This window comes from Dysidea avara, chromosome 10 (genome assembly GCF_963678975.1).
Source record: "Dysidea avara chromosome 10, odDysAvar1.4, whole genome shotgun sequence".
Classification (NCBI taxonomy): domain Eukaryota; kingdom Metazoa; phylum Porifera; class Demospongiae; order Dictyoceratida; family Dysideidae; genus Dysidea; species Dysidea avara.
This window is the reverse complement of record NC_089281.1, coordinates 8,494,375-8,522,185: the sequence shown is the minus strand read 5'-3', so window position 1 is coordinate 8,522,185 and position 27,811 is coordinate 8,494,375. Positions and strand designations below refer to the sequence as shown.

General features: G+C 37.5%; 5 protein-coding genes across 7 annotated transcripts; 2 read left to right on the top strand and 3 right to left on the bottom strand.

Annotated features, from left to right (window-relative positions):
• Positions 1-1,056: 1,056 nt before the first annotated feature.
• On the bottom strand, positions 1,057-2,063 carry LOC136236580 (crk-like protein). The gene is made up of 3 exons (XM_066026794.1): positions 1,977-2,063; positions 1,481-1,636; positions 1,057-1,432 (listed from the first exon to the last, which is right to left on the bottom strand). The coding sequence occupies exons 1-3, from the start codon at positions 2,027-2,029 to the stop codon at positions 1,204-1,206; spliced, it is 438 nt and encodes a 145-aa protein (XP_065882866.1). The 5' UTR covers positions 2,030-2,063; the 3' UTR covers positions 1,057-1,203.
• Positions 1,902-3,874, top strand: LOC136236577 (potassium channel subfamily K member 10-like). 2 transcript variants are annotated; one of them, XM_066026791.1, is made up of 3 exons: positions 1,902-2,694; positions 2,751-3,408; positions 3,462-3,874. In XM_066026791.1, exons 1-3 carry the CDS (start codon positions 2,274-2,276, stop codon positions 3,490-3,492), a joined length of 1,110 nt encoding a protein of 369 aa, XP_065882863.1. In that variant the 5' UTR covers positions 1,902-2,273; the 3' UTR covers positions 3,493-3,874. The 2 variants fall into 2 exon arrangements, with proteins under 2 accessions (XP_065882863.1, XP_065882862.1); XM_066026790.1 differs by having other exon boundaries at positions 2,751-3,874.
• A 2,371-nt stretch (positions 3,875-6,245) lies between these two features.
• Positions 6,246-13,183, bottom strand: LOC136236573 (uncharacterized protein PF3D7_1120000-like). 2 transcript variants are annotated; one of them, XM_066026786.1, is made up of 10 exons: positions 12,377-13,183; positions 12,262-12,318; positions 10,954-11,208; positions 10,640-10,894; positions 10,347-10,592; positions 8,895-8,943; positions 8,291-8,357; positions 7,286-7,424; positions 7,039-7,233; positions 6,246-6,990 (listed from the first exon to the last, which is right to left on the bottom strand). In XM_066026786.1, the coding sequence occupies exons 5-10, from the start codon at positions 10,513-10,515 to the stop codon at positions 6,404-6,406; spliced, it is 1,206 nt and encodes a 401-aa protein (XP_065882858.1). In that variant the 5' UTR covers positions 10,516-10,592; positions 10,640-10,894; positions 10,954-11,208; positions 12,262-12,318; positions 12,377-13,183; the 3' UTR covers positions 6,246-6,403. The 2 variants fall into 2 exon arrangements, with proteins under 2 accessions (XP_065882858.1, XP_065882859.1); XM_066026787.1 differs by lacking the exons at positions 12,262-12,318; positions 12,377-13,183 and having other exon boundaries at positions 10,954-11,290.
• Positions 13,184-14,495: 1,312 nt separating this feature from the next.
• LOC136268930 (WD repeat-containing protein 74-like) lies at positions 14,496-18,585 on the bottom strand. The gene is made up of 12 exons (XM_066064404.1): positions 18,295-18,585; positions 18,127-18,245; positions 17,958-18,079; positions 17,847-17,907; positions 17,646-17,789; positions 16,776-16,886; positions 16,146-16,243; positions 16,035-16,090; positions 14,961-15,103; positions 14,848-14,907; positions 14,704-14,800; positions 14,496-14,646 (listed from the first exon to the last, which is right to left on the bottom strand). Exons 1-12 carry the CDS (start codon positions 18,395-18,397, stop codon positions 14,624-14,626), a joined length of 1,137 nt encoding a protein of 378 aa, XP_065920476.1. The 5' UTR covers positions 18,398-18,585; the 3' UTR covers positions 14,496-14,623.
• LOC136268931 (potassium channel subfamily K member 16-like) lies at positions 18,390-20,055 on the top strand. Its single transcript, XM_066064405.1, has 2 exons — positions 18,390-19,192; positions 19,240-20,055. Exons 1-2 carry the CDS (start codon positions 18,655-18,657, stop codon positions 19,827-19,829), a joined length of 1,128 nt encoding a protein of 375 aa, XP_065920477.1. The 5' UTR covers positions 18,390-18,654; the 3' UTR covers positions 19,830-20,055.
• The last annotated feature ends 7,756 nt before the right edge of the window (positions 20,056-27,811 follow it).

Genomic DNA, 27,811 nt, shown 5'->3' with positions numbered 1-27,811 from the left:
TGAAGCTGTGGAATAGGAAGCTGCTGAAAGGGAACTCCGTCTTGGTGGAACTGGAGGTGCTACCTTCTTGGACTTCATACTGCTGGCTCTAGAATGACTGTCAGCCACGGGCTCTTTATCTGGCTTAGCATCACCAATGGACGTTAGGGCAGAGAGATTTAGTTGTGTTGCAGCTGGTTTCTTGGTTTTAGGTTTTACTTGCATTGTTTTGGTAGTAAACTGGATGGTTGGTTTGGGTATTCGGCTAGCAGGTTGAGACTTCTGCCCACTGAGGGTTGCCTTAGTACCTGTAACTTTATTTTTCTGAGGCACTTTAATTGGAGTGTCTGATCTATGCTTGCTTGGCTGTTTGCTAGGTTTGAAGGTTTCAAAGGAGCTAAGACCAGGTGAAATTGCTGCACCATTGCTAATGCTGGTTAAACTTCCCAAGTCTAGGTGACTGGTACCATAGCCAATGGCTGCTGAAGATGGACACACACTTTGTTTCTTCTTGGTGACTGTTTTTTTTTCAGTGGATGTTCCAGAAGGCTTGAAAGAAACTGATTTCTTGCTCTTCACTTTAGGGGGTCCAAACTGTGATTCTTCATATGACAAAACACGAGGAGGGGGCCCAATATCAGTTGAAAAATCATCATCATCAAAGTACTACACAAAAAACAAGAGACTCGTGAGTAACACACACAAACAAATGTATTACATTAGAAAAACCCACACAACAGCAGGAGCAAAACCACTATGTGTTGTAGACAAGTTTGGTATTTGGCTTCCTCGCTTCACCTGTCTCGCCAATCCAGTGGCGTAGCCAAGAGTAGCGAGTTATGTTCCAGCTGGATGTAGTTGTAGTCAGGTGTATTAAATATTGTTGTGGTATACTTGTGGGAGATTTTGGACACTTGTGACATGGAACGAATGGTTTATGTAACCCAATCTGTCGAGGTTGGCCTGAAGTAGGCTCACGTGCTGTGCTCACACTACAGCTGCCTTAATCAGGTTTCTATCACTATTTTCCTCAGTCACAGTGCCATTGTTAACTATGTGAATTTAAATTTTTAGGATTTCAATAATATGCACCCATGCTACATGAATTGTACAGCAATGCTGCTTAAAAGTAGTCACTACAGCTAAGGACCATGGTATAGAATAGGGATTAAATATATTGCTTGCAGCAGTCATTAGGAAACCATGGTACCATCAGGCTAAGCATCAGCGGTTGTGATGGTTGGCAGTAACATCATGATTTCGTGTACTAACAGGAGCTTCTGGGGCTGGAGGAGGAGGAGGGAGTTCTTCATAAAGGTACACTCCGTTGATCTTGTGCTTTTTGTAGTACTCAATGCCAGCAGGCAAGTCATCAAAACTACTCTCTGCTCCAATGATGCAACTGTTGTCTGGAAACACTCTAACTTCAAGACGGAATATATTTTTCCCATTGCTGCATGGATGAGAATAAACATTAGCAAGCCTCATAGGTTGCACTTACTTCACAAGCAGCATGTAATCAATGTCCAGCACGTTGCAGTCTGTCACTAGGAAAGACCCGGGTATTTTTGATTGGCCGATCAAAATTTTTTCGGCTGCCCGTTCACTGGTTCCTTTCCCAGCATACCAGCTAAAAGCAGTAAGATCAATGGGTTCGCTAAAGTGCAAAGAAAAGGATACGTTAGTAAAACAATAATTGATACATTATAAATAGTAATGGATGACAATGCAGTAGCTAAAGGTAGCTATATCACGAGCTATGCTGAAATCAGCTACATACCGGCATTTCGTACCACAAAGCATTACGAGCAATTTACACCTTTTCTGGAATTCTATTTTATGCTTAAAAATTGCTTATTTTACGTTACTTCTTGCGTATAATTAACCGGCAGCTCCGTAGCTAGATTGCTGAGCAGCACCGATATAGCTAGCTAACATGGTACGACGTAGGCACTACTGACATCAATCAACACTGACGGCTACGGCGACACACTTACGGTTCGTTTTCTATCAGGCAGAGACCGTTTTCATATCGGACGATACGCGTCATTTTTGTACGATGCAACTCGAGACGATCAAACAACTGCAACTCGCAAATTCAAAGTGTGAAACGATTTTAATTTACGGAAAACTCCAAGTATCCGTGTCTTGGTTTGCAGCACCACCGAAAAGTGTTAAATGATGACTCGCGTCAGTTTATTGATTACCTTAGAAACTGCAAATCTGCGGAATCTTGGCACTTTGGCGTTCCAAAAGTTCAAGGTTGGGAAAAAGAAGGGCGTTAGCGTCGGAATATGACCATGGCGGCGCCTACGCATAGAAAACGCCGCGTGAAGAGAAGGAGGAGAATAGCATGGGCTTCTTTCTTTGTGCAGTGGATCAAACGGAACCTGTGCAAGTGGAATTTACTTACACAGTACCTGACTTATTTCACAGGCTTGTGTGTGTACTTGGTACTTGGGGGTCTTGCATTTTACCTGATTGAACATCCAAACGAGGAGGATGAACTTGTGAATGCAGCTTACCAAAGAGATAATTTTACTGAAGAACTAGCTGAGTCTTTAGGCCAGACCATTGGAGAGACTGAAGACCTGATAGAAAGAATTAGAATTATGTGTGACGATAATGTCTTCATTGGTGATATTGATACAATACCTAGACAATGGGAATATGGCCCTGCAGTATTCTTTGCCATGACTGTAATTACAACAATCGGTTAGTTTTTTTTTGTTAGCTCCAAAGCTGTTTTCACATATTTGTTTAATTTATAGGTTATGGGAATTTAGCACCTGTAACTAGTGCTGGACAAACTTTATTTTGCTTCTATGCACTTTTTGGGATACCACTGTTTCTGTTCTACATGGCCATCCTCGGCAGGACATTGTCTGATCTATGGGACAGATCTGTTCAGAGGTGGATTATAAGAAACAATAAAAGCCTAAAATACATGTCGATTCTGCTTTTGCTTACAGTAGGGTTTACGTTGTTTTTTGGTATCCCAGCTATTTTCTTTGCTGTCGTTGATCAATGGCCCTATACCACTGCTTTGTATTTTGTAGCGGTCACTCTAACCACTGTTGGTTTTGGTGATTTCCTACCAGCAGGCCCAGGTAACACTGTTGAGAGAGGTTTGTTTCTAATGGGAGTTGTTGGTTGGTTATTTTTAGGCTTGGCATTTGTCTCTGTAATATTTACCAAAGTGACAGCGTTTTATGAGAAAGCAGATAAAGTTATTACAACAAGAGTGGCTAGTGGGATCTTTAAGAAGAGACCTCGCTTTCATTTATGTGGCTGTTTTAGGGATCAGAATTGCAGTGATAATACACAAGATGAAGTAAAAACTACTGAAAACATGGAAAACAATGTGTTGGCTAATGAAACAGCTGGTGATAATGACATGGTAGTCAAAGATTTGGAAGATGACAGGGAGTATGACAAGTATTTTGTTGCCCCTGATAACTTGAAACATAATGTATTATTAGATGCCCAGGACCAGAGTACGGGAAACGCTGAATCAATTGTTTAATAATTTGCTATTAGTACCATTTGTGCAATGACTGACACTACCTTACAGTTGGTATCTAACATGTTGACAGATTTTATGTTTGTTTTATGAGTACTGACGAATAGCTGGTGTGGTCAGGATAATACACAATAACAAATTCTTGTAAGTTCAGTAAAACTTGTTTGGGGTTATCAATTTAAATTCAGTAAAACTTATCAATTTCTATGATTATTGCTGGTAGGGAATTTCAATCTTTACTAAAAGTAGCTGTTCTGGTGTGGTAGATGAGCATGGGAGGATGAAATGTTGTGGATGGTACTGTCTTGGTTCAGGGGCCAGATAGCCTTGTGTAATAGTTTGTTTGTTTTAAAATCTGCGACGTGTCTGGAGGGTGGCCACTGTAATTTATTTAACACATCTGTCACAGAACTAGTTTGGTGGTAATTGTTCAAGACCCACTGGGCTGCATGCCGCTGTACTTTTTCAAACTGGTTGATGTCAGAGTATGGGTCCCAAATAGCAGATGCATATTCTAATTGTGGATGGACCATTGTAATGTAAGCTGATGCAGCACTTGTTCAAGTTGCACTTTAGAAAATTAAGAGTTCTTGATGATATTTGTTATATGATAGTGTTTTTTATACAATAACACTCCCAAATATGTGTGTTGTTCCAAAATAAATATATAGCATCTACATAACCATGCAGAATGGGTGATAGAAATCTACATTGGATTGTGACACATTTGGCTACATCAAATTTGAGTTGCCACGTATTCACCCATTTTATTGTAACCATGTACTTGAAAAAGAATGAATTACATAGTGCAATGTGATTTATTATTACACTATGCCACCATAAGGAAGGAATTAGAATCTGTGTAGGAGACCTGTCTAGCAAGGAGTCAGAATCTAAATGATGAAACATGGTCCAATGGTGACTTGATATATGCAGGTGATTAAGGAGCCATACAGACCAGATCCCAGGATTCATTCTGTGTTCAAACTAATGCATATACACATTGACAGCACAACTTCTTGTACATCACAATGATTACTATTCCACTATAGGGACCAGCTATAAGGATATGTATCTTGAAATTCTGCAGTGGATGCAGTGGTCCCCCGTACCACTTCTAGGCAAATGGCATAGGAGCCGTGGCTGCACGTTATAGTTGGCACTGTAGAATTGTTGCCTATTGTACTGGTTAACAGTGTGCACAGTATGTTACAAGCAGTAACCCCATACATTTACTGCTTGGATATATGCTTAGAATAGTTGTGAAATCATATCAATAAAGTAGATTACAGTATATCATTGACAACTTTTACATTACACTGGCAACTGTCCATGCACATTTGTTTGACCAATAAACAGCCCAAATGTGCATTGACCTAACTCCTAACCCTTAAGCTTCATGTAGAGTCTATGCACTATACTGTAGATCAGGGGCGGTGGAGGAGGCCAAAGAGTGAGGGGGCCAGGCCAGCTATAAAGTTAAAGACCAAAAAAAAAAAAAAAAAAAGGTCATAACTTGCTGACAATAGCTGCTCTCCATCAATTACATCTCCTTATCTATAACTACATATACGTAGCTAAGTAATTTGCTACACTGCCTCTCTAAACACTGTGACTGCTCTATTAGAGTATCCAGATCCTGACTGTTCTATTAAAGTATCTCGATCTTTTCTTGCAAACCAGTGTCCCAAAAAAGTGGGGGGGCCATGCCCCCTCCCCCCCCCCCCCCCCCCCCCGTCTCCACCGCCTATGGTGTAGATATATATGCCTGCAACATTTAGAGGGAATTAGTTCATTTTTTTAGGCCTTCAAGGTACATATAGACTATAGGGCTGTACCGATACCAATATTACGAGTATCGGTATCGGTATCGGTCAATTGCAAGTCTATAATACAGATACTTCACTTGAGTAGTGTAAGTACTTATAAGTACTATAAAAAGCACGTAACTAGCTAAAGTGACCTTGTAGACAAGTGGTAAGATCCTGGACTATGCTGTGAGTAGCCCTGGGTTCACTTCTCCAAGTGGTTATGCCTTTTGTTTTTGAGGATGTTTTGTATCACTTTTTGGTAATACATTTTTGATTTGTGAACAATGTTTAGTAAATTCAACACAGCCATAGTGATTATGTTATATAATCTTATTATGCTATATCCCACAATAATACATATCGGTTACAATTATTAAGTATCGGCTGAATATTTAATATTGGTTTATTAGGAAAACCTGTATCAGAAATAGACAATAAATATCAGTATCAGCTGTAAAATGTGGTATCGGTACAGCCTTAATTTCAGTTCCATAAACTCCTTTACCAGTCAAGTAGATGATCAGGCTGTTCTTCAGTTCAAGTTTACATGTTCAGTAGCCAACAATGATTAGTTAGCAATATAAATATAAGAATGAAAATACTTGCACTACTATTTCCATTCAGCTATTGATGTAAAATACCAAAGCAGTGCTTTTATTTAGTTAGGGCCAAGTGTTATTAGCTACTACCATGTAATTAATGTAACCCTTTCACCCAGACACCCATCTATTAGTTCTGCTTAGGATTTAGACAGCTACAAATACATACCTCATGTTCAGATTGTATCAAAAAGTATAGCAGTCTAAGCATGTAACTACCTATAGAAAACTAAACCAGTACAACTTTTCTTTAATTCATGCAGAGGGATGTCCCAGCCTGTACCAAATTACCACTGCAACTGTAGCTTGAAGATATTCTCTCAGTATGCATTGTGTAATCTGAGTGTATATTCACACTGAAAGCAAACAATGTTGCATATACATGTACAGAAATTTTAAGTTATGTGGTTTTATCTGTTTAAAAAAAATTTTTTTTTGGTTTAATAGTTTTTTTACGTTGTTTACTTTCAACGCTTAATTCTTTTTTTTTGCTACTGATCAGCAGGAAATGTCACTTCACCATTGCACTTCTTTCTCCAATCTTTCACCAGTTTACGCATCTCCTTGTTAAACCTCCTCCTAATCTTGTTAAACTTCCACTCTTTATCCTCAATCAAGTATTGACACTGCAACTTCAAGTCAGCCTTTTTCTTATCCTTCAACACCTCAAATTTCTTCATGTAGGTCTCTTCTGCCTCCACTATCTTCTCATTGAACTTCTTGTTTAACTCATCAACTTGATTTTGTTGTGCTTCTGTCAGAGTGAATGTAAAGTGCTTACTCAATCCCTGTATTTCTCGTTTTCCTTTCTTTGCTTTCACCCTTCTTCTCAGATCTGCAAGTTTTATGTGCAACTCTTCTTCAAACTTCTTTCTTTCCTCTTCTGACTTGATTTGCTGTTGTATTTTCATTGTGTTCTCCTTTTCTACTAATTTTCTTCTCAGTTCTTCCTCAAACATTTTCCTTTGTTCCATCATGTTAATTTGGTGATCTTCTTTTAATCTATCCGCCATCTTCCAGATTATCTTACAACCCTCATCTAACTTCACCAGGTGTTTAATAACAGTTTCTTTGAATTCTGCAAAGAACAACGATATCTAGGATCAAAATTTAAACTGTTTCTTACCTTCTTTAAAGCCCTGCGTCTTCTGTTCTGATGCCTTTGCTTGATCTTCTAGTTTTACTTTCAATTCTTGTTCAAATTTTTTCTGTTCCATCATTTTAGCTTGATGTTCTTTCTCTAAGACATCAACTATCTTTTCAATTGTCTTAAACCTCTTATCTAATTCTATCACATGTTTGGTGACAGTTTCTTTGAAGCCTACATGTTATTAGCAATATGTACAACATACAATATCATTAAAGTTTCTTACCTTCATTAATAGGCTGCATCTGTCTGTCTGATTCATTGACTTGGTCTTCCTTCACAAATTCGATCATTGAATTATACCCATCATCTCTTGAGCGTCCAACACATATTTCACAATCTGATTCTACACTGTCAGTAACAACCTGTGCATGTATACATATATACAACACTTGAAGTCATGCAACTTCAAAACTTATATGGAATGTAATTTCAGTAAAAATATCCATGGCTGATAGAAATGTGTACACATCCTTAACTGGTTAACCACATAATTTTATATTGCAAGTCAATCTGATCAGAAATTTAAAAAAAGATTTTGATCAGGGCTATATATTATGATGTTATAATGTATATGGTTTTTATTTCTACTCCTACACAATAGAATTGGCACACAACAGTAATTCTTTTACTTGGAACAGATGTATACTAGTAGTAGACTCACTAGATTAGCTATATGGTATATGGTTCATAGAGTTAATTGTTATACAGTAAATATAAACTCATGCCCAGGGGCAGCAGAGAAGGGGGGGGCTGCAACCCCTGTAAAAAAAAATTATGGGGGGCTTAGCCCCTCTAAAATTATCTGTAGCTGTGATGGAGAGCCGAGTTTAATAGCATCATTCGAGATACTCTAATAGAGCAGTCAAGATCGAGATACTCTAATAGAGCAGTCACAGTATTCTTTGAGGAGCAGTGTAGCAAGTAAGCTACGTATGTAGTTATAAATAAGGAGATATAGTCTAGTTGGTAGAGGGAAACTATTGCCAGCAGATAATGACCTTCTTTCTTTCTTTTGGTTTTTGACTTACAACTAGGCCATGGCATCATCAAGCTAGACCCCCAGCCCCCCCCCCCCCCTAAATATAGGTGTCTCCGTCGCCTCAGCTCATGTCAAAACAATACAGAGGTGCTCAGTGCAGGTTTCCAGTGCAACAATCTTTTCCATTGCAACTGCAACCCCAACTTCCATTGCAACCCCAATTACATATACATACAAGTAACACATTACTTCATTTATGACATCCATAGTGGTGTCCTCATAGTCAGAGGAGTGACCTTCCAATTCATCAGTGGTCCTGAATAAAATTTATAGCTCACATAAGAAAGAATCAAAATTACATTTGGTATGGATTGAGGGGTTGGGGTCACCACCAAGATTTACCAAAGATTTCAGTATTCATTATAGGGACTTAACCAGGCTGATTAATCTGTAAGGACAACATCCAATGTTTCATTTCACACCTGTCGCCGACCCCTTGGTATGGATCCAAAATACTAACATTCAGGTATATAACAAAATATTATGCAACTTTGTTTTATAGAATTGGTACATGCTACATGCAATCAAAAACACAGTGTATGCAATATACATACACTACAGTAGACCCTCAGTTATCCGACCCTCGTTTATCCATACCCCTTATTTTTCCAAAATTAGAAATGACTGTTCTATTAGAGTATTTCAACAGAGCTCTGTATTACATGTATGGGCTTCAGTTATCTGGACAGTTCACTTATCCGAACACTTTTATCTTTGCCTGAGACACTTTGGGGCTTAGATAACTGAGGGTCCACTGTAACACATACAGTACAGTATTACATACAGTATATACCATTGGTTATCATCATTCCCATGGTCCTCCTCATTGGTCACACCACCAGCTGTGTACAGAGATAACAAGCTCACAATATATCTGTACTACAGTGCCATCTAGGACACAAGATGCATTTTTATAACCATATACAGCAATATTATTTATAACCTGTACAGTATACATAATGTCAACTGTTTGTGTTATAAAATGTTGTTTTGATTTTTTTTTTGGGCAACTAAAACTTTTGCAAATCTAGTCACAACCCATTGTATAATCACTAATCCAAGAACATGGCTAAGAAAATCATGCTAGGATAGTAAGGATACGCTATCAAGACTCATGGTGTGTATACTGTGAAGAAATCTAGCGTGGTACATGTACACAATAGGAATCATAAAGAATTCTAAGAGGAGGGGGCACTTGTTAAAAATTAAGTTTTGAAAATTCTTGGGGAAAATGCAGTATAGATTGGCATTGTTAGTTTAGCATTTTTTGTGTTTTAGCATCAGTTTTAAGCCATAAAGATGAATTTACCAAGTTTGGTCACTTTGATGCAAATCAAGTCTTATTGATTTGTGGCTATACACTTATGGGAGTTATTCGATGTGTACATATGGTAACCATCATATCATGGCAGTGCCTTTTGGTGATTAGAAAGATTGTTGTCACACAGCTAGTCAGCTACAGAGTTAGAAAACAAGTGTAAAAGTGCTGGCATGGCATGCATCTGCTAATGGAATTCTCAAACATCCCTAAAAATCCTCAAAAAAAAATCTGCACTCTATTAGAGGCCCTTCAAAAGTAGTTGCCATTTTAACTTTCATGATGATGTCTCATAGTTCACCAAAATTAATTTATAGCTGTAATGTGAAGCCAAATCTCAAATCAAAAATCTAGCCAAATGCATAATTTATTGGCTATTTGCTGTCTAGTTTGGCACAAATAGTTATGGCACAAAGATTTAATGTTACCACATCTAGGTAGTAATATAATAAACTGCACATTGGGAAACTGGGTATAGTGAGAAGATATGCAGCTCTCAAATATATCCATAATGCTTTAAGTCTCAATTTTGTTTTGTTGTAAGATAGTACATTAAATGTATTTGACTGCTCTATTAGGGTATATTAATGTTTGATTATAGTACATATCTATTTTTGTGGCACTTATCCTCCCTCCTAGAAATATAATTTTGTGCAAGATATCATTCTAAGGTTCTCCCTTTTTTCTGCTACCTATGTTTTGGAGGTATAACATGAAAAGAAGTGAAACAGCCGTAAAGCTTTATAAAGCACTGGATTTACTAAAAGTTGCAAAATCAAAGGTAGCAGCTGAGAAATGACTGTAATGACATGATATTGTATACTACCTATCTTTGAGTTTACAACTATTTTAACCCAGGTGTTTTGAAGGCTGCAAACCTTTTCTTACAATTTATGTTGTTTTGTTTACTTTCTTTTTGCATCTTACCATTACACATGTCAACATTATCACCGCCATCATCTGAGTATAAGTGGGAATATAAGAGTATTACTCCATATTCAATGTAGTAATACTCTTCAATTCCCACTTCCTCCAGTTTCTCTGAAATAGGTAACTCTATTATTGTTGGCAGCCTACAGACATTTCTCAAATTCATTCTGTAGTCAGTTTTAGGCCATGGGTTTGGGTTAGTTGCAGCAGTCACTGAATGCCAAGAATGAAGCTCTTCTTCATCTTTGTAATAGAGAAATAAGCAACAGTATTTTATCTCTCAATCTTACCGTTACGATTATCATCATCATCATCACCTCCGTCATCAGTTGTGGAGTTTATTATATAATTATTGGCTGTACAGACTTCACTGCAGTATTCTTCAACTCCCACTTCCTCCAGTTTCTCTGTGACAGGTAACTCTATTATTGTCGGTAGTCTAGAGATATTCTTCAGATTCAATCTGTAGTCAGTTTTAGGAAATGGATTCGTCAAAGGTTTAGTTGCAGTAATGGCCAAATACCAAGATCGAAGTTCTTGTTCATCTTTATAATACAGGAAATGAACATTAATAGCTAACAACTCAAATATGACATAATCTCACCTTTATCACTAGTACCAGTAATAGTATCATCATCAATGACATCACCTGGTACTACTTTGCTAACAACAGATGTATTTTCATGATCAATATAGGAAGTGACATGGACTTTGTGAAGGATTATTACAATACTTGTTGTGTACAACAGATTATGTTATTTTGAATATTACTGCATATGAAGCTTACCCCAAATCAAGATGCTGATGGCAAGCCAAAAAACGACAGTCAGTAGACAATAATAGACCAGTAGTTGTTGACCTGTGTACATGAAAATCTAAAAATCATCTGCCTGGAACCTGGCTGATGCAAGGATGCAGCTTTAAAAGTATAGGGCAGTATAGCTACAGTGTAATGGGAAACTTGTATATCAACTTGCTGATTAAGGCACAAAGATAAATCCTTTCTAAAGATCGAGATACTCTAATAGAACAGTCAGATGCATTCACAAAACTACTCTAATAGAACATTCATAATGGAATACGCGGATGGTGTTATTCTGTGGACATTATCCCACCAGGGGCCTGTGAGAAGGTTTAAAGCCTGTGAGAAGGCTTAAAGCCTTGAATACAGGAGTAACATGTAACTAAAACGTGAAGAATGCAGACCAGGCCCAGTGGCTACTTGCCCCAGGGTCTGGGGTGCCGCTAAAAGCTTTTGAACATTTAATCCCGCTGTGTGGCTCCTTTGGCGCATGCCTAGACTGCATGTTGCTGGCTCCTGCACCTATACCTCACTACCAAATCTAGAAACCACCTTGGATACGCCCCTGCAGTTAGTCAGGCAGATAGTGAGTTAGTAGAAAATTCTAGGTGGATGGATTCATTATGCCTAACCAATACTGCCAAGCTGGCATGAAGGAATAACAAGAATGGTTTTTGGGTGATATTATGGGATAGGAAATCCCATACTGTCTAATAAAATAGTCAAGTGCAGGTGAATATGGATCCTCCACTCACACTTCATCGCTCCTGCACGTGCTACTGTAGATCACATTTGCATCTCAGCCTCATAGTGGGTATTCAAACTGGACCAGATCTTCTTCTCTTACCCAATAGAAAAAAAGTCTGGTGACGCAAGAGCAATACTAGGGTGTGTCCCCTATCCCTGTGCATGGAGGATAAAACTGAGAATTTATCTAGTATTTTCTCAAACTGCTTCTAGACCTGAGTAACTTGAATCATGTATTAATCAGTAAAACCGTCATAGATAAGGCCTCAGGCCTATTTCGTATACATTGTCTCCAATAATAAATAAATAGACACTCCTACCATTCAGACAAAAAAATATATATATTATACATCATCGACAAACCTTCAGCTTCCATTAACTTCCAGTCGAGCTTGCAGTAGCTGACTAGCTATGTAACTCCTAGGAGCAAGCAACATAGATACATGGTGTGGCGTACTTGTGAGATCAATTGACTTACGTCGTTTAACACAAGATTTATTACTGATATTAGAGTTCTCCGCACTCTTTAGCAGTAACAATCACTCAATAAATCGCGTTAGATTCCTTAGTCGCTCTAATCACGCACACAACAAACTAAACGTTCCCTTACAGAACACGCGCCAACCGCGTCTTTAGAAACGCTTGTGCCACGTGATACGTTACTATGGTAATGACGTGTGCGCCCGAACACACAACGATAGCATAGATATAACATGACGATATGATAGCAGCCGATAGGCCAAATTGAGCTTATTCATTCGTGTGCATAAGAGACGATGGATGGACTAAACAGCTTGGAAAAAGGGTACAAGTATCCTGTTCAGAATAAATTTTTAGACATTGTCACTCTGAGCAAGCTTGTCCTTTTTGGAAGAAATTGATGTATGGCCTCCCTGAGAAACAGCTGTCCTTGCTACATGCTGGTTGTGATACTCTACCAACTCCTATGAACTTGGCTAGATGGAACATCATTACTAGCCCTAAAAGTGCCCTTTGTCAAGCTCCCCAGCCCTGGACAACAAACCATATCTTGACTGGATGTCCTGTTGCTCTTGATCAAGGCAAGTATACCTGGAGACATGATTCAGTCTTATAGGTTCTCGTTCATGGACTCTTACCTGACAGTTTTATACTCTATGCTTGGTGAGTGGTCAAATCCCCACCCAGTGTATGGGGGCAATTTTTAAGGTCAAATCGGATCAAATTTCCCCGTGTACACCCAGGAGGGGAATACTGGGGCTTACTATTGATAGGTGCATTAGTGTTAGTGTAATTTAATGCTCTTATAATTATCTATGTTAGTAGTGTTCCAATACACATTTTAATACAATCTTGTATCAGTAAATTCAGTAAGCTGAGTTTGAATCATCATAAATGCTAAAATTAAGCTAAAATGTTCTTTACAGAAATTTTAGTCCAAGCTATCTTCTTGCAGTAGTATATTGAACATATAAAACTAAGTTAATTTCTATAAAACTATCAAAATCAAGAAAACGCCTGTAACATCACTTCAGAATTTAAAATCTTTTTGCAGGAATTGTTAGGCTTAATGAGAGCATTCATCTACTACTACATTATTGCAAAATTCATAAGTACCTCAGTAAATAATATAATACTAGTTTCAATAAAAAGCAAATATACGAGTTAGCCATATTTGTGGTTGTTACCATGGAAACCTGTATACAAATAAGGAGAATGTAACCATTTGCAAAAAATCATAATTAAGGTATCTGTTGTTACAATTGATCTGGAGTTATATGCAATAAAATGGGAGTTCATGTCTTGGTGGTGCACTATGCTGCCTCTATGATATTCTGTAAAAGGATTATGAGAGTGATGTAAGATATAAATAATATTTTGATTATCTTTTATCATGACAAGGCACACTGTGATGTTGGTAAGCTTAAGGCTAAGGACAGTACTACGAAATTTATTTTCGAGACTTCCAGTGGGTTAGGTGGGACTATGGTGTGTTGTACTGCTACTTTAATTTATACAAGTCAATAATTTATTACTTTGACCAAGAGTTCATAATATTTGTAAGGTCACCAATCAACAGTTTTCTATCCCCCAGTAAAGGTGTTGATTTGATGAAAGGTGAACTTTGGTGAACTTTACGCAGGGTGTTTGTACAGGCCATACTGAGAGTTAGACACTCACCTCCATACAAATATTATGAACTCTTGCTTTGACTTCATGCTGATTTTTTAATTGTGAAATTGTATAATCATGATAGACAACATAATATTCTAATTGAGATCTTGTATTTGCATGGGCAGATTTTATAAAAGCAAAAAAAAAATGTATCTCAGTTATGACTGTTCTATTAGAGTGATCGACTGCTCTGTTAGAGTATCTCAACTAAAAAGTGAGGGGGCCATGTAGGTGAAAACTTCAGTCTTCCTATGTTGATGTAGCAAGTCTAGTTCACGTTGACCACTCCATGAGGTGTTTATCAAACCTCATCAATCATTCTGAATGTATAAGTAGCACTCTTTGGTATGTGTACAAGATACACAGTAATCTGACGATATACATATGTACACACCAGTACTCTCAAGCTCAGGAAACATTAAAGAACAAAAGGGCAGTCTATGTGAAAGACTAACAGACTAGATCTTGCATAGAGATGAATACTCAATACAAACGTGCTGTACTTTACATATATTCATACAAGAGGTTGTAATATTACACACATACACTTGGTATAGTGGGGAAAAAAAAACTATTTCATTTGTTTTCTCTGTCCTGAATAAATCAAAACAAACATAAAGTCAGAGACAAGAAGACATACTGAGAACATACTTTTCTTTGGTGGTTCATCTAATGTTGGCATGGTGGACCATAGATCTTCCTCTTCACTATCATCATTAGATTGCTGAACTTGAGGTGATGATGAATGCTAGAAGTCATGTTATAATACATTACTCTGTAGGGTACAGTACAAACCTTTGATAGGAAATCTCTGCTAGAAAATAACAAACAATTGCTATGCAACTTTGTGTAAATCTAAAAGCAAAGGATATGAGTTAAACGATTGATTTAAATAATGAAAAACATACTTTGTTTAGTAGTTTTTTATCCTCCAAGTTGTAAATTCTTACAAATCGATCAAGGCCACAGGCAGCCACAACTGGTAGGGTGTGATGACATTTCACACACCGTATACTACCAGTAGCACCTTTGTAAGTATTTAATACTTTACCTACAAGTTAAGAAACACGCAAGATTAGAGGGAACACATCTCACACTTTGTCAGGCCACTTTTTGATTGATTCTACTCAACAGACACTAGGGTCTATTTTCTGAGTGAACAAGAGAGCCAAACAGACAGAATTGATATCTTAGTCACATATAATTGAAATAATTACTATATCTGAGAGAAGCAGTCAATTACCCAAAATGCCTGACTGCTCTATTAGAGCATATTGCCTACTTAAGTACATGTGTGACTGTTCTATTAAAGCAAATGAAAACACTTCTTCACCACTCCATGATTCTTGTACACGACATCAAACTCTCCAACAATGACAAATTTGGTTTGGCTGTCTGCATAATTTTATTTATACCCATAAGTGCCCCTATTGTAACAAAAGCTTCTTGTCTCAATGAGCACATTATTAGTGTTGCACCAATAATCGGTTCAACAATTGAAGGGGTCAGTGGAAAAAGAAGACATGTGCCATTTTAGATTTTTTATTTCTTAAAACTTAGAATGGCTTGTTTTAGCCATGTGAATAATGTTGTCACTAAGTAAACAACAGAATTTACAAGTTCATAGCAATCTCAAAATAACTTTTAGCAAATATTACAATACTTTACATATTAGCCTAGAATGAGCTGTATATCAATACTTATGTCACTAACATGAGCAAGGATAAGTGTTAGTGTTACTAGTGTATGTTGGACTGGTTATTGGTATCAGCTAATTCTGTTGCTTAATATTGGTTGTCAGAATAATTGGCTAATTTGGTTATCGGTGCAATACTATCCATTATAGTATTTAGGGGTCGCACTACCTTGATGTGTGATGTACTAAATTACAATGGGTACAACACTCCTTTACTCATGATAATACAAAATATGGTCTTTCATTGAATAATATCACATCTTCTCAGTATACCACTCATCCTTACCTACACGGAGATCTAACTTCCCCATGACTCCTGCTCCATTACCAATAATTATGTACCTAAGACAATCATAGTTGTAGAAAGAATTATCAACTTAATGTATGGTTGAAGTACCTAGAGTCCGGTGTAACATCCAGAGCTGTTATAGGGGTTTCCCCAAACTCTTGTGTATATAATGGTCTCCTCTGTTTCCTGGTATCATACAACCGCACCTGGAATAAAGTTGACTTACACAACATGCACACTAACTACACACTACTATGGATTTATAGTTATGAGGCAGCAAAGGAGCATGCAGCTCAGTTCCATGACTACCTTAATCGCAGCACACTTGTAAAAAAATGAACTACATACAACAACAAAGGATTACTGTCAGAGCCATCGTTTACATTTGAAGTAATCTGGGTGATAAGAATAGGTGGGTGTTGAGGTGTAAGCCTTCAAGCCTTGTCCTGCTGTTCATCCCACTGTTATTTTAAAGGTATCTAGGACAGTCTGTATAGCATTTCTTGTCTAATATCCCCACATAAAGATTACTCTCAACAACACTGTTTTGTCCTAGATTTTGCTGACTTGTAATATCACCATCACAAACTGTCCTTATACGGTATTTTCATGTGTATGGACATGTTCTTTTGGTGCATATTCTGGTACTACACACAACACACACTACACCACAATAAAATTCAGGACACAACTGGAAAAAAACAAAACATCTGTCTCCCTGCTGAAAAAAATGCTTACCTGATGATACCCAGTTCCGACTGCTACAGTTGGCTGGTCTCCAGTTTCTGGTACAAAACACACTTGAGTAACCCAAACTGGAACTCGTAAATCAAGCCAATCATTTCTCACCTAAAGCATAGAATTGAGATACAAGTGTAGACAGAACTCACAATTCCTAGGGTACATTGGACTATTTATGATTAGATGCTGGGAGCTGGGAAGGCTGCTAGGTCTTACTAATGTACAGTGTTGGGAGTAACGCGTTATGTAATATTATTACTTTTGTGGTAACTAAATAATATAATGAAATACGCTATAAAAACAGGTAATATAACTCAAATTACTTTACTTACAAATGTAACGCATTACCTAAGTAATATAGTTACTGTAACGAATCTAATATTACGTAATATTATTACTACAAGTAACAAAGTTACTTATCTCGTTAGTGAACCACTGAGTAACACCTAGCCACAACGAAGTAATGAAGCCTACTGAATGAAACTTGTTCACCAGCTTCTTACTCATAACCAAGATTTGCACATTGTCCAACAACGCAATCATGTCACGTGATAAGGTGGTAGTTTCACACGTGACAGCTTAAGGCAAAGTAATATAATATGTAATATTATTATAGTTACTTTATTTTATGGGTAATATGTAACTGTAATTAAATAGTTCAGTTGCAAGTAATATGTAATTAGTTACTTTTAAAGTAACTTGCCCAACACTGCTAATGTACAGTGTACATCAGTAAGACCAAGGAACAAGTGCAAGATCAGCCTTAACTTATATGGTTAAATAGTGACCTCTTTTCATGGAAATTATTGTACAGTACACAACACAAAATGAGCAAACATAACATTTGAAATCATTAGTAAGACTAACATTTTTAGCTTGGAATGTTGGCTTTTCTGGTTTATTTCCATCCCATAGTTTAAGATCGTTTTCTTTACCCCCAGTGGCTACTTGCAAGTGACACTCACTATTTGCTCTCATACATGTCAACGGTTTATCCTGGTGTATTTCAACCTGCAATAGATGTACTAACTACATTGTAGATTTAGTAAGGAGGGAGGGAGGAGATACCTTCTCTGCTTCTTTAGGCCACAATGTTAATGTTCCTTTATCAGTGCATGTTATTAAGGCACTGTAGAATTTGTAATACACAAGTGTCATAATGGTACAAGGTGCACTTACTCCTTATGTTTCTCTATGCCAATAAGTTGGCCTGACCCACCTGTGGCATCAAACTGTCCGGTAAATTGTCCTGCACTTGCATCAAAACACTGAACGTATCCATTCTTTAGTCCAATAAATATCTGAAAAGGTTTTTGAGCTAGTCAAGCAAGACAGCCTAAATCCACACCTTTTCCTCGCTGTTATATTCCCAGCACATGTCTAGTATCTCCATACAACGAGTGGTGTCTTTAACTGCCATTCCGGTGGGTAAGTAATTTGTGAATTTTCCATCACTAACAGTTATCGCTACGAAAATGAACTATATTGAAATGCTGTTTGACGTGTGATCATTTACCTTTTAGAATCCCTAAGGAACTGCCGGCCCAGATGTCAACACACGGAAGATTTGCAACAGCCATCCTGCCATCCAATCCCACAATCAAAACCAACACACTCATCTAACGCGCACCCGGACAGCCAGCTTAGACGCCTAATTTGTGTGTCGTGATTTTTTGTTGTAGTACAGTAGTGGTAGTAGTAACTTGAGTAGTAGCTCCATTAATTGAAATGATGTTTCTGTTCCCGTCCACCGTAGTAGTTTAAACAGTTCACTGGAGACAGTCAAAGCGGGCTTGTGGTTGCCATGTCCGTGTGTTGTAGGGTTTCATGGGGGAGGTTTTAACCTCTGGTACTCGGGTACTATAGTCTCGGATCAATGACACAGGCAAGAACACCTCGACAAGTTTTCAGAGAACGGGCGAGGGCACGACCGACTGCTAGCACTATAGATTCATTGTTGATCCAGGAGCAGGAATTTGAACCAACTACACGGGGTTACTCTCTTTTGTCCAGCTCAGTTACTGTACCTCCCGACTCAGATAGACTAAATAATTATGTAGAGCCGGAGCCAGAGGAACAAGAAACTAAGCCTCGGCCTATAATAAAGTGGAATGCCACTTGTATACAGTCTCTGATATATCCGTTCGCTATCGTCATGTACCTACTGATTGGTGCACTGGTGTTTATGTCTATAGAAGGCGAGAATGAAAAAGAAGTGATAGAACATGCTATGAGGCAAAAAGAGTCATTGATGGATGTGTTAAATCAGACCTGCAATCTAACAAAGGAGCAAATAGATGAAATTTTCAAAAACTTTACAAACCTATGTGGTAATGGTGGCATGCATCCTAATTCAAGCCGTTGGGATTTTGTCCCATCATTTATGTTTGTAACTACGACCATTACAACCATAGGTAAGTTTTGTTAAACAGAAATATGTTAGTACATAAACTTCTTGCAGGATATGGAATGACCTCACCTGCGACAAGTAGAGGGCGGATGTTTCTTTGTTTTTATGCACTTATGGGGATACCATTATTTTTGGTTTACATGGCAACAATTGGGAAAAGTCTAGCTGGAATTTGGGACGCCCTAGTGTCACGAGTGTCACGCAAGTCAAACACTGTGAAGAAACCATTAGAAGCTATTTCCATACTGGTGTTAGTTGTACTTGCTTTTGTATGTGTTGTGTTCTTTCCCGCACTATTATTTCAACACACAGAAAGTCAATGGACTTATACTGAGGCAGTGTATTTCACTATTGTCTCCTTAACAACTATTGGTTATGGTGATTATATCCCAGCTGCACATCATTTAAATCAACTAAATTATGTCTTCTTGTATGTGACTTGGTTATTTGTTGGACTTGCAATCATTTCCCTCCTAGTAGCCAAAATGGCCGAAGTTTATTCAAAAGTTGAATACTTTACTGTTAAAAAGTCAAAGAAATACTTAACAAAATGTTTACTAATGAAGAATCAGTCTCAGGCCGATGATGAAGATAACAATAATAGCATTGAACTTTCAGATTCTTATGTTCCTATGGAATGAAATGTACTAGGCCCAATGAATAATCACCTGTGTCAGTTATGTTCAAAGTACTTTAATAAAACATTAATTTCTGTATTGCTACATATGTGTGTGCATGTGTGTTTGAATGTTTGCAGTGCCACAGCATCTCTTGGAGGTGTGGACTTTGTGAATGATACCAGTAAAACTGCTTTCACTGTCATGTCTGTGTGCATGCATGATTAATTTGTTGTTCATGTATATGGTAGCTATGAGGAAATGTTGTGGATCTATACATGTTTTCATGTCTATAGATTGTTTTCGTGACCATAAAATTACACTTAGGTGGCTCTTTGTGTTCTTTTTGTGGATATCAAACTCTATCAAAAAGGATACTTATATCTAGTGGTGCCCTTTTATGATGCATGCTTGATAGGATTATACTTGCTCAAAATAGAAAACATGTATACAATGCATTGTAATACTCATGGCATACCATGCAACAGTGGGATTGAGGGAAGCAAATTCTGCCACTCTGTGCAGGTCAATCTGTCATCCATTACACACAGTTATTGTCATGGAGATGATTGTATTAATAGTCATGAGAGGCTGGGGCAAGAGAGAAGAATTGGATTTTTTACAGAGTGTTTGTGTTTCATCGGCAGCACTGATCACTTCCAAAATCGTTACCTTAGATTTCCAACTGATCAGTGCATGCATGTTTTCTGATGTTGAGAAAGACTGATGTTAACTGATTTGTTTGCAGCAAAAGAAATCATCTGAAATAGTGAATACCATGCAGACGTACTTCAGTCAACAACTAGTATAGGTGTAGGTGACCTTTGTTGTTTAATTGCATGGATTTCATTTCTCAATATGATCTTATGCAGGGGTGGGTTTCTGGAAACCAGTCACCTTCAGATCAAGATACTCTAATAGAGCAGTCAATCACGCAGTCACAGTGTTCTGAGCAGCAGCGTAGCAAGCTATGTATGTATAATTAAGGATTTTTATGTACTTTATCAGTGATATTAGTATATAGTTAGTGGATGGGAGTTATTCTAAGCATGCAGTTACCTTTTTTTTTGGTCTTCACCTTCTTGATCAGAAACCAGTCACCAAAAATCCTAGAGCCGCCCTTGTTATGGGTCCATAAAATCCCAGTATATGTATTTGCTCCTAATGCAACAGACAAAGGGTATTTACTGCTGATAAGCTGAATATTTAGACTAGGCAGCAAAACTTGGTTGCTTGTTGGGAAGAAATGCAATTTACTCTTAAAACGGTATTCTGCTTAAGGGGAATTAAATGTCCACTAGTATAGCTGCAAGTGCAGACTATACCTTTCTTTTTAAATTGCCTTTTGTCTCTCTTGATCCTTACTCAATTGTCCATTTATTTTTTTGAAACAACTACTGTATGGTATGTCGACCCAGTGCATACCACATCAAAGCAAAAAATGGCACCAGATATAATTAGTTTTGTGACTGCATAAATGCACACTCTAACTATATTACTGAAGTGGCAATTTTGCTTCATTTTCATTGATGTTCTGTTAATTTTTGTTACTATTGTATATCTAATTTATGTATGTATGTAATTGAATGGGTGTACAGGCTTTTTAGCCTCAACCCAAATCACACCATAATCATAATAATTATAGCTATGAGCAGCACTAATAAAAGTGTTTCTGACAATCAATCAGTATGATTCTCAGCACAAGAAACCAATCAGAAGAGTAGGACATGTGTTGTGTGCCGCTTGATTTAATTATAACATGAGTCTCAACAATTGTAGTACAAAACCATCCAACAATGGGGTTTATTACTGGGCTTTTTCAACATTTTCCTGAAGTTTATGTGAAATACCGGCTAACTGAAGATTTACTGAGCCCTAGTGAACTTCAATATTAAACTATTAAGACTCATGCAATTAAAGAATCAACCCCTACGTGGTAATGGAGGAATACAAAGGAAGATGATGCATGTATTAGTGATGGGTTAAAAGACACTCAAGTTATGCCAACAAGCCATAGGTTGAAGATGTTAGGTTAAAAACTTATCACAGATTGCTATAAATGCATGTTTGGACTTGATTATACGTAACCAATACTGCCAACTCATGAAGGAATTTTCAAGTGATGTTTTTTTTTTGTGGGGAAGTGTTTGTGATCTCTACTATACTGTGCTACCATACAGTATGATATCATCACATTATAGTATGCAGTAGATCAACAGCTATACTACGAGGTCATGAACCATGAATTCCTTGCACATGCAAATGATGCAATACCAGACCATACCTGCATATACATCATGTCACATTCATGTGATATAACTATATTGAGAAATTTTTGGCACTTGTACAGATTCTGTGTGAATAGAGTATAGAATACATTATTATTCGTTGAATGGTTGTGATGTTGTGATGTCTGTCTATAATAAATTCAAGGCTTAATTGGTGATATACATTGACATGGAATCCAGAGTTTAGGAAAGCTGATCTGTGGGCTATGGCATCTAAATGGGTGCCATGTTGTCTGTCCACAAAGTGTATAAAAACCCTCATGAGAACCAGAACTTGTTGACAACATTGTATCACAAAGTAACCACCAATGCAGTAACTTATTATTATATTTACTGAGCTTCGTGTGTGTGCGTGTGCATGCATGCGTGTGTGTGGACACCGTCAGAGTTGCAAAATGACTCTGTTAAGGTTGCACGATTGTTCCAACTTTGTTCATCTATTTTGGATTAGTTATTCAGTGTTAGGTAAGTTGTCATGATGCAGCAGGTATTGAGGTACTGTGCAAGGTAGGTGGGAAACTTGTTGGAGAGCATACCAGAAGACCATCATCATTTGTCATTACTGAGTGTTTGTTTGCTGATGATGCAGCCCTGATTTGTTCAATTGTTCTTCCAGGGAAGATATTTATCGGATGAATATTGTAGCAGCTAGGATATTTAAGGAGAATTTGTTTTGACCCTTAGTATACCAAAGACCAAGTTACTTGTTGCTGGTGTGAATCTTACAGCTGATGATGTAGCTTTATTGGAATTAGATGGCAGCAAATGTAGAGGTAGTGACGGAATTTAAGTGTCTGGAGTCACTTGTAGAGGTACATGGAAGAATGACAGGGGAGATTAATCACCAAATTCATAGGCTTTAAAAGTTTTTGGTGACTGTGTTTAAGGCTCATGATGTTAGTACAGAAATTAAAAGACTTGTTTATCAATCTGTAGTGCTTGGTATCCTTTTGTACAGTGCAGAGACCTAGGCTTAGGTACTTGTGAAGAAGCTAGAGACCTTTCATTGTCACTGTATTAGATACATTATAGGTATTGGACGTGCTGCACTGTTGGCAGACTGCTCAATTGTCTGAAAGTTTTGTTATGTGAGTGTCTATTGGTAATTCTGTTAAGTTTGAGTAGACTTAGACGTGGCACGCATGCCTGGTGACATGCATGCCTGATGATGATTCTGTTTGGATGGCTCCCAAGGACACGATCAGCTCATGGTGTATATGGTGGCGAGATGAAGTTAGACAGTCAATGACTGTTTATTGGTACCAGCAAGCTCAAGATCGGGAGTTATGGAAGCAATTAATAATATTAATAGAGGAGTGGAGAATTTGTTAGCTGCACCACATTCTCTTTTCACTGTCAGGCCTGCCAAAGGTATTTTAGAAAACAAGGCCCAGGATATAGCTCGACACAAATGTATCACACTACCCATCTTCAATATGGTTGTTACTGATCTAATGTGATTTCTTCAACTAGAGCATCATCCGGCTCTCTAAGGTATGTGTGTGTGTGCGTGTGTGCGTGTGTGTGTGTGCGCATGTTGTTAGTCTGTGAAGCACCCAACAGGGGCATACCGAGGGGGATTTTAGGAAACCTCTTTGGATAAATGCACTACTTGAGGTATTAAGAAATTGAAACTTCAGGTTTCCAGAATCTGGAAACAGGACACATTATTTTTAAGCTTTTATCTAATTAGTTAAATTGTATAGTAGAGCGGCTTAGCTAGCAAAAATGAATAAATTGTGCACTTTGTGCAGAAAGTATGAAACTTTGTACATAGTACCTACCTACCATGAAGTGTATTTTGAGATGTGGAGCCATTATAGATTTGACCTTTGGTGTCCTCTACAGTTCATTTTATGTTCAAAATAGTGACCCTTGTCTATATATTATCCATACAGCACTCAATTTGTTCATACTAGGTGCCAAATTGAAGATCTTTATCCAAGAAACAAGTTGATACTTGTTACAAGCTCATAGCATATTCCATTTCAAAGTTATGGTAATTTTTACCAGCAGCAAATTCGTATAAATCCAACCTCCCACACAATTACACTCTTCTTAGCTCACCATGACCACTGCAGGTTGCATATACAACCAAAAAGTGGAGAGATATATCCAGGGGTAGGGCATGTACCCTCCTCTCTTGTAGTAGTTAAATAAAAGTAGTTCATATTTATATGTATGTTGCTCTATCAACAGTTTTAACCACAATGTGGGTTCTGTAATAGTTCATTTGGTGGGGGGTGCTTTTTTACCCCCCTTTGACAAATGAACTTCTTAATCTTTAAATCAAAATCTCAGTGAATACATTAACAACAACTGTAATATTGAATGAAATACATGACAATATATTTTTCCTAGTACAACAGCCCAGAACTGTACCTGAGAATACAAGCATGAGACTACTTCTCGTCATTCTCAGGTCTTTCTTTAGAGATTGTACCTGAGAATGCACCTGTGGGAGTCTAAAATATCCCGGGTGCATGGCATGCCCCTTTAGATGCCATGTGTGTAAACTATAGCTATGAACACAAAGATCTTTATACAATCGTCCCCAATTACTCTCATTGTGACTCCCCTTTAGTCATTTCCTAGATGAAGGTCTGACTGATAGTACTGTTTCTAAAACCTGTATGCAAAATTTTTATTGCTGTAAAGCTTTTGAAAATACTCTTTTTTTGAAGTTGTTAGTTTTTTAGCTCTACTTGCAAGCATGGAACACATTTTGCTATAGAACCAAATTGTGAAACACAAATTGTCTAGTTGGTTATGCCCTCAGACTCCACCACATCTTGGATGTGTGTCTCTCTAAAGGCAAATATATAGTTAAGGGGATACAAGATGTAGGTATAGTTCAGGACCATAATCTCTCTATAGTCAGTTCACAAAATTAGCTATGTTAGATACATAAAAGGCTTTTAAGGGTTTTCAGCAAGTGTGACTGATAGTAGCACGTATAACCTTAGAGTTTTTAGAGTTTTATGCATTAAAATATTATACAGAAGCAAAATAATAGCATAAACAAAGTCAAATTTGAGTTTAATCTGATGACGAAACTATACATAAATTATGACGTTTGTTGATTTATCTCGTACATAACCCCTATGCCTCACTCCTGGGTATCTCTCCATGTTTTGGTTGTATATATGTAACCTATAGTGCTCATGGTTAGATTAAATAATACTAATTGAATTCCAGGCAAAGAATGTAGATTAAGGGTGTAATTGCGTGGGCGTTTGACTTTTAATGAATTTGCTGCTGGTAAAATTGCCACAACTTTGGAATGGAATAAGCTATGAACTCGCAACAAGTATCAACTTGTTTCTTGGATAAAGATCTTCAATTTGGCACCTATTTTGAACAAATTGAGTGTTGTATGGGTGATATATAGACAAAGGTCACTATTTTTGAGCATAAAAGGAACTGTAGAGGACACCAAAGGTCAAATCTGCAATGGCTCCACATCTCAAAATATACTTCATGGTAGGTAGGTACTATGTGCAAAGTTTCATACTTTCTGCACAAAGTGCACAAATATTTTGCTAAGCTGCTCTACTAATAGTTTCTCACATGATAGAACATTGTAGTTTCTCATGCACATGATAGAAAATTGTTCTGTTGGTGAATACTCTAATAAAGCAACCAGGCAAGATAAACTACTCTAATATAACAGTCACTTAGCTGTAGTGGAAACCCCTTTTTAAAATTCCTGCGTATGCCCTTGCACCCATGCACATATAAACAATCATAAAGCTGTACAATGTAATGATAACCTGCACAAATAGGTTTTGCATGTGGGAAGTCACCAGAAATGTGACCTTACATAGTTGTGATTGTGGTGAAATTTTTTATCAGATTTCACCCTAGTGGTTTGCTGCAAACATTCTGAAAACTTCTGTATGTGCAAACGCACACACACACACACACACACACACACACACACACACATACACCACAACTGTCACTGTCAGTGCAATAATTATACTGTTGCAAGGAGTACATACATTAATTAGCTATATGCTGATAGCTGTCCCTGTGTGACCACTCAACTATGAGTATTCCTGTTATGATTGTCATGACTTGTAGCAGTCTGGCCATCATTGTTTAATAAATTCATCTGTAAATCTTCACCTCAACTAGCTATGTGGCTCCATCAAATTACAAATCCATTACTGATTTATAGAAATACAGTAACAGTAAATAAACTATATAAATTGTAAATACAGATTTTTAGGAGAAGTCACAGGGGTTGCTAGGGTGATAAAGTACTCCATTCCTATTTTGACTCACAGGATTATTATTATTATTATTTGTTTACTGTACAGAAACCTCCATATGGAGTATATAGTACAACAGATTAAATTAAGAATAAATTGTAGTGATTGTACTTAGCTATAATTAATACATTGTTTAAATGTGCTTAAGGTAGGTGATTCCACAGTACTGCTAGATAGGTTATTCCATAATTTAATTGTAGAGGGGTAATAAGAGTAAAAGTAAGAATCAATTCTGGAGTGTGGCTGCAAAAATCGTTGATCGTGACCTCGTGTTTGGCTTGCTGTTGGGATTAAATAGGTTCCATTATCGATGTGAACTTGTCTATGCACCATTTTATACATCATAACTAGCTTCAAATTGTTCTGTCGCTGTTCAAGAGTTGGTAGATTCAGTATCTCAGTTACACTAGCCCAGGGTGAATAATTGTTTGTAATAAACCTTGCAGCTCTTCGTTGGGCCATTTCTAACTTGTAGATGCTACTGTTAGTGTATGGAGACCAGACAGTTGATGGATCCGGGCACTGTATAATGTATATGCCTTGCAGAGAAACGCCAATTATAGAGACTGTGGTAGTTTGCACAGATTCCATCACATTATTAGAACTCTCTGTAGTTACTAATACTGAACATCACCTTTTAGCTGCAAGGAACCGTAAAGAAGATCGCTATGGTTCATTAATGACTGACCTTCAACAGGCTGGATTTTCAGTTAATCTTGTGACAATTGAGGTTGGCTGTTTGGGCCATTTCATGCCACAGACTGTCTCTAAACTAAGCAATGTATGCCATCTACCGAAGAATACTATTCGTTGTATTCTTCAGCAAGCAGCTCGTGTTGCAATCTCCTGTTCATATATAGGATCTTTAATTCCCGTGCTTCCACTACTTGGGATGTAGTTGATCTGTTTACCTGTTGAGAAGCCATGTATAATTGTTTAGTTTTGTATTTAGTTTTTTTTTTTGGTCTTGCCAGGGCTCCATAATTTTTAGTAATAACTCGGTAACCCTGAGACTGGACTCCTGACCCCTTGTAATTATTTGTTCATGTAATTGTCAATTATTACGACGTTTATCTCTCTTTGCGGTTTACATATTACCTCCCCACTGATCCTTTGTTGTTTGTTCTGCAAATTATTACTTAATATCTGCTTTTCAAATTCCATTCTAGTGTCATGGCCAGTGGAGAGCTGTAAAATATATCACTGAGTCACGGCCAGAGCCCACCTGGACCACTTTTCAACTGCAAAAAGTGCTGATATCGAGATACTCTAATAGAGCAGTCATCAAATAGAACTATCATCGCAATACTCTAATAGAGCATTCAGTATAATAATGTATATCCACTGCTCTAACTACACTGCTTGGTCTAAGCCATTACATCTTTGTTAAATTACTTTCAAAAGTTCAAGTGGCATTGCATTGCATTAGGTTAATTGATTA